A 5,889-nucleotide genomic window follows, 5' to 3' on the forward strand; every position below is an offset into this window, starting at 1 on the left:
CATTTTAAGCTTACCACATACAATTGTACAGCATTCTACAGTCTACCAACAACTATAGTCATGAGAATGATTGGATTTGGAGGCTCCACTAGAAAGACTCCACTTCCTGTCCAGTAAAATTTGGCACCAGGTGGAAAATAAAGAAACTCTCCACCACCACCAGAAACACAAACAGAAGTAAAAATAAGTTAAGTAGGAGATTGCTGGATATCTGTCATCTTTTATTGTCTGTTTCACTGTTGCAAATTTTGTGAGAGTCCTTCATTACTATCTGAATAAAAGTTGTGTCAAGAAGAGAAAGTGGGGGAATATCTCTCTATTGTAGCCCTGGGTAGAAGTAAAACCTGGCAAAGTTAAAATGTATTTTATTTCTCCAATAAATTAACAAAAAAAGTTATGTGTATAGATAAGTTTAAAGAATGGGATTAGTGTTTATAGTGCTTACTTGTACAGGAAGAGTTTGAATGGAAACATCCCATACTGTGTTCTCTTTTTAGTAAACGTCACAGTGTCAATTTTGGAGCTTGGGGTTATGACCTTTACTATTTTACATTTATTTATATTTTATATGTCTTTCATAGAAAAAACTGTAAATGTAAATTACCAAAGCTGATATATGCTAGTACACACACACAAGCCCATTTACACTTAATGCACCCTTTGGTTGGAGTTCTTCATAAGATTTGTCTTTCTGCTGCATGCTGTTGGGGACATCTCCTGGATGCACATTCACTGCATCTCATGGAACGAGACATGGCAAGCTGAGGTAACCATAGCAACCAGTGCTGCAAATTCACTGAAATCTATCTCCCGGTCATAGTTTGCGTCTAAATCTGAGAAAATGACATCGAGTGTATGTGTATCCTGAACTTGCTGCAACAAGAAACAAAATAGGAGAGCATTTTTGTCATTCATATATATTCCCAAAAAAAAAAACATTTGTAAAATATACAAATATATCTATTTGGTAATGTACTTGGTTAGTTGGGGAAACTTGTACGGCCAGCGCACTTATGTCCTATTAGATGGTGTGTGTACGGTGAAGATACTTACCTTGCTCTATTCCAATCCAAAATGCTGGGGGATGCAGCCTCTCGTCTTCCAGCATTCTTCAAGTGAATGTTGGCATTATCCAGCTTATTGGAAAAGTAATGTAGCAGAAATGGGAGGTTTGGTGCCTTCATATGGGGTATTACCTAGCAAACAAAGTAGGAGTAGTCCTGTGGTTGCAGTGAAAGAAGGACACTTGATCTAGAGATACCAGTGATTTCTCCACACTGCCGCCCAAGGCGAGTAATCATTATTTTCTTGGACACAAATCTAGCATGTGTACATTAGTTCTTTGATGATTTTTAAGCAATCTGCATTTGATAAAGAAGGAACAACTACTATCATTTGTTTTGGTGGAGGATGCAGCGGAAAGAAATGTACTGTCTATACGCACCTTAAAGTGGAACTAAACAAAACTAAAAAAAATATCATACTTGCCTTTACTTCAGCAGAGCCCTCAATTCCTCTGGTGGTTGTCTACTCTTTTATGTAAAGTAAAAATTTTAGTGAAAAGTCTGCATAAAGTACTACTACTGACTTTTCTGTTTTTTGAGAAGGAAGCAATACCCACACTTTGATCATTCCATACTACAAATTGACTTTCTCCATCAGAAGAAGCTACAGGACTAAAATATATTGATCATTATTTATTCATGTCCCATTATTACCTGTAAAAAAATATTTGTTCAGGGGATGTACACATACCAAGCCAAACACTTTTAGGTGTTTTAGGCACCAATGGGTGGAGATTGGTTATGGTGGTCTATTGTATCATAATTCCTGCAGGGTATATGTTGGTAAAATTGAAAACCCCATTTTCAGAAATTATTTTAGCTGAAATATAGTATTTTTCAATCAGTACAGTTCTGTGATATTTACAGATTGTGCTACATCGCTGTCAAACATTTTCAGAAATTATGTATATCAGTGTTGTAGGTCCGATTGATTCAATGTAAAATGTTGTAAACATTTTTTTTCACTTCTGATTTACACGAAGATACTGTATTCCAATAAATGTATTTATCTGCAGTAGGTATAATACCGACACAGGTGTTAGAGTAGCTGTGGTAACAAAAGCTTAAAACCATATAAATAATTAAAAACACCTTAAGGTTTATTGGACATTTTGGCCTGTATGCAAATGATAATGAATGCAAGGAATTATTTCAAAATTATATAATACTTGTTCAATGCAAAAGATAATGTTTTTTAAAAAATGTTTTAGCAGTGACTACATTGACTTGGAAACATCTGAACATACAGTGACTGGGAATTGTAGATAATATTAATATTATTATTATTATTATTATTATTATTAATAATAAACAGTATTTATATAGTGCCATCATATTATGCAGTACTGTACATAAGTATAATATAAATAGGGGTTGCAAATGACAGACAAACACAGACTTTCTGTAATTCTTAAAAGTAAATTGAAATATTGAAGCTAAAATACAGGCTGGCATGACATATAAAAGATTCCTGTCTTCCAAATCCTTATGGTCCTTGTGGTTTATCCTAACTGCTTTTGTCTCAAAATATTGACATCTGTGTTAACAACCCAAACCCTATTTTACTGTACAATAGGTGCTGGTAGCAGTAAAGCTGCGTACACACTTGCAATAATTATTGTTGGAAACAAACTATTACCGTTCGATCGTCTGATAATTGTTAACAAAAAAAAAAGTGCACACAGACTGACCAACGACACCGACCAACAAAGATTGTCGCTGGAAACGAACGACCGCCCCAGCAGATCTGATTTAGCTATGATTGTTCACTATCTATTGTGTGTACAGTCGTTCAGTGATGGTGCATGTTTCTGCAGTACATTTTCTCCTTTACATGTCACTTCCTGCATCGTTCAAATGTTCGTATCCAGCGTGTGTACACTATTGGTGGATTATATTTGAACGATCGTATTGTTACAACATGTACAGAATTGTGCACAATACGATCGTTCAAAATAATCGAGCATAATCGTTAGTTGTTCGTTTTCTAACAATAATTATTGCAAGTGTGTACCTACCTTAAGACTCATCTGTTGTTCTGCTTTATTTACTTAGCAGTTAGTAATGTATATCTTGATTTCCATATATTGATTCAATCATCTCTTTACAGAAGAGAGATCTGAGTGACTTCTCACTCTATGCCGTCCTGTCCTTGAAGTTTAACCATGTCAGGTAATTTGAAACAGAATGCTGAAATAGCAACAAGCATATCTATTGGAGCAGAGAGGAAGTTTTGAAATGTAGCTTTCAGGTAGATATAAATACACCATAGAAAAACCAAACAATAATGTGCTCTTGTCTTAGTGTTTGCATTTCTGATCAATTTCTCTGAGTGTTCAACACATATATCATTCTGAAAATACAGTAAGGTATCTTATGCATCTCAGAAATGTAATGTACTTACTTTGACAAATGAGGACATCTGGGAATTAATTAACTCTTTTAGATCTTTTTTCTTCAGTTTACAATTTTCTCCAGAATAAGAGTGAAAGACCCGAATTATATTCACCATTGATCTTTCCAGTTCAGTTAGCTCCTGACTGCAAGATACAAAAAATATATTTCAAGCAAAATACCCATCTGCAACATCTGCTGTTTTTTTTTTTTTTCGTGTAGCAGTAGTGAGTGGTTACCCTGTCCAGTGTTTTTGCCACTTGTGGATCATTGGGGAGATTACTGTTCACTTACTGTGATCTAAGGAAATTCTCTCTTAACAGTCATTTTGGAAATCTTCCCAATTAAATTCCAGGACTAAGAAAGACCAATAATGGATGAAGCCCCTGCAATGCTTTAAATTATTTTATTGATTCTGTAACCTCAGATTGGCATATTACATTTTAGATTGTGTATTAAATCTGTTTATTAAAAAAGGATATTCCAATAATACACCTGTTATGAGAGAAATGCAAGAGCTGCCATTGCTAGCCTACTTTTAAACATGCTAGTTACCTGGCTAGTCTCCCAATATTCTGATTTGAACACCTTCTTTTACATATCGATACAAAATAATAAAATCATCTGGTTCTGGTTGGCATTGTGTTAAAACACACCTAAATGTTCCAGACCAGCACCTTTGGCTTTTATAGAGGTCGTCACACTTGCTGATGATCAATTTACCAAGTTTATTGGATTGGAAGCACCTGGCTGGTACTTTCTCACGTATTTTCCATGGAAATGGGGTATACTCAGTTTTTGTCACACCGCTTCTGCATTTTGACTTAATCTTTGGTAAATAAAAAATGTCAGGTGTAATATGTCATGTGTTGTTCATGTGAGGTTATATTTACCTAATTTTAGGTAGCTAATTTTAGACCTGTTAGGGGCCAGATGATTTTTTTTATACCCTGTACTATGTATCTTAGAATTGAAAGAGGTTTAGAGTAAAATGGTCAGTATGACAACCCAGAAACTGACAATTGTAGAAGATGAGATCATCAATAACAGAACCAATTTTCTGTCTTTAGATGTTTCCCTGAGATCAGACAGATGATTATTGATCATGTGCTTTCCAACAACCATATTTTCTGTTTCACTCATTTACAGTAAACGTGTTATCACAAATATAATCATTAAGGTCCAAGTCACAATATGCATTGCGTTAACATACATGGGTTAATACAACACATTACCATGCTTTTAATATACATTGCATTACGGCAGCTTATTCAATTTGAATTAGATAGCAGCACACCGAAATTCACAATTTTTAGTGTAGCTTCATATTTTATATGTTCTTATGTTCTGGTGCACTTCAGTGCAGGTGTGCTGGCTGCTCCTGTAACAATGCAATGGAGTGATATTTGGAATAAATACACCTATTATTATAATTTGTCGCAGTAATATGCAATACAAATGAACCCTAAAATAGTACCTGCAATAGCAGCAGATTTAGCTGCCCTCACTCCCAATTATTTTGATATTTTATTGTTTTCAGGATTATTCTGTGTATTAAATACTGGCTAAATTTACATTCCAAAAACTGAATAAACTCTTTGGATATCAAATGTATCAATTCAGATCCAAAATTGTAAGCCAATAATTTATGTCTAAAATTGTACTTATAATACATTTATCCAGACATAGTTAACACTTCAGTCTTCCTGTTCAGTTGTCCTTTTTTAAGGAGCATAATTTTTTGCAATGAATAATATTTTTTTTTATTATAACAGTAAGGCATGGATTTAGTCAGATTCTTTTTGGAATTTAGGACTATACACACAATGGTGACTCCACGCCTCTATATAATAAAACATTGTGTCTCCATTATGCAAGTGTAATATATCAAGACATTCTACATTTTCATTGGTAAGTCATGTATTATTTCCCAGTGTTTGTATTCCTGTTTACTACAATTTAATGTTTTTACTATCTGTAAATAATTGGGAGAAATTAGTTATCAATCCGTTCTAACATACAGAAATACTAATACAAATGCAGTACAACTTTAAAGCAAAGGGGTCAATGTATAAAGCAGTGAATCTGACATTCCCTTGTGGAGAATCTTCTAGGTTCACATATTTCAATGGCAGTATTTGATTCCCCACCAGGAAATGTTTTGGTAAATGTCAGATTCACTGCTTTATAAATAGACCTCTACGTGTCATAATATTAACTATACTAACCTAAATTATCTAATATTATAATCACATATATATTATTATATATTAAATTACTTACTATATTACATTCATTAAATAATCACTGATTTTCCTAGAAGGTGAATGAAGCAATAAACTTAAAAGGTGAGTTAGGCAAATAAATAAAGTTACCCCTCTGGCACTGCGTCCATGTTGCTGGCTGTTGTGAAAACTGAAGAGTTGACCAT

The 5,889-nt window shown here is 34.0% G+C and overlaps 1 protein-coding gene across 1 annotated transcript; it reads right to left on the bottom strand.

Moving 5' to 3' along the window:
- Positions 1-729: 729 nt before the first annotated feature.
- Positions 730-5,889, bottom strand: LOC140322557 (protein S100-B-like). The gene is made up of 3 exons (XM_072399145.1): positions 5,834-5,889; positions 3,469-3,604; positions 730-873 (listed from the first exon to the last, which is right to left on the bottom strand). The coding sequence occupies exons 1-3, from the start codon at positions 5,887-5,889 to the stop codon at positions 730-732; spliced, it is 336 nt and encodes a 111-aa protein (XP_072255246.1).

Source organism: Pyxicephalus adspersus, chromosome 1 (genome assembly GCF_032062135.1).
Source record: "Pyxicephalus adspersus chromosome 1, UCB_Pads_2.0, whole genome shotgun sequence".
Lineage (NCBI taxonomy): Eukaryota > Metazoa > Chordata > Amphibia > Anura > Pyxicephalidae > Pyxicephalus > Pyxicephalus adspersus.

Excerpts from the sequence above, each read along its gene's own strand:
- LOC140322557 (XM_072399145.1), bottom strand. The coding sequence starts at position 5,889 with ATGGTCAACTCTTCAGTTTTCACAACAGCCAGCAACATGGACGCAGTG. Across the intron at positions 3,605-5,833 it reads ATGGACGCAGTGCCAGAGGG|TCAGGAGCTAACTGAACTGG; the intron begins GTAACTTTATTT and ends TGTATCTTGCAG. Across the intron at positions 874-3,468 it reads AGATGTCCTCATTTGTCAAA|CAAGTTCAGGATACACATAC; the intron begins GTAAGTACATTA and ends TTCTTGTTGCAG.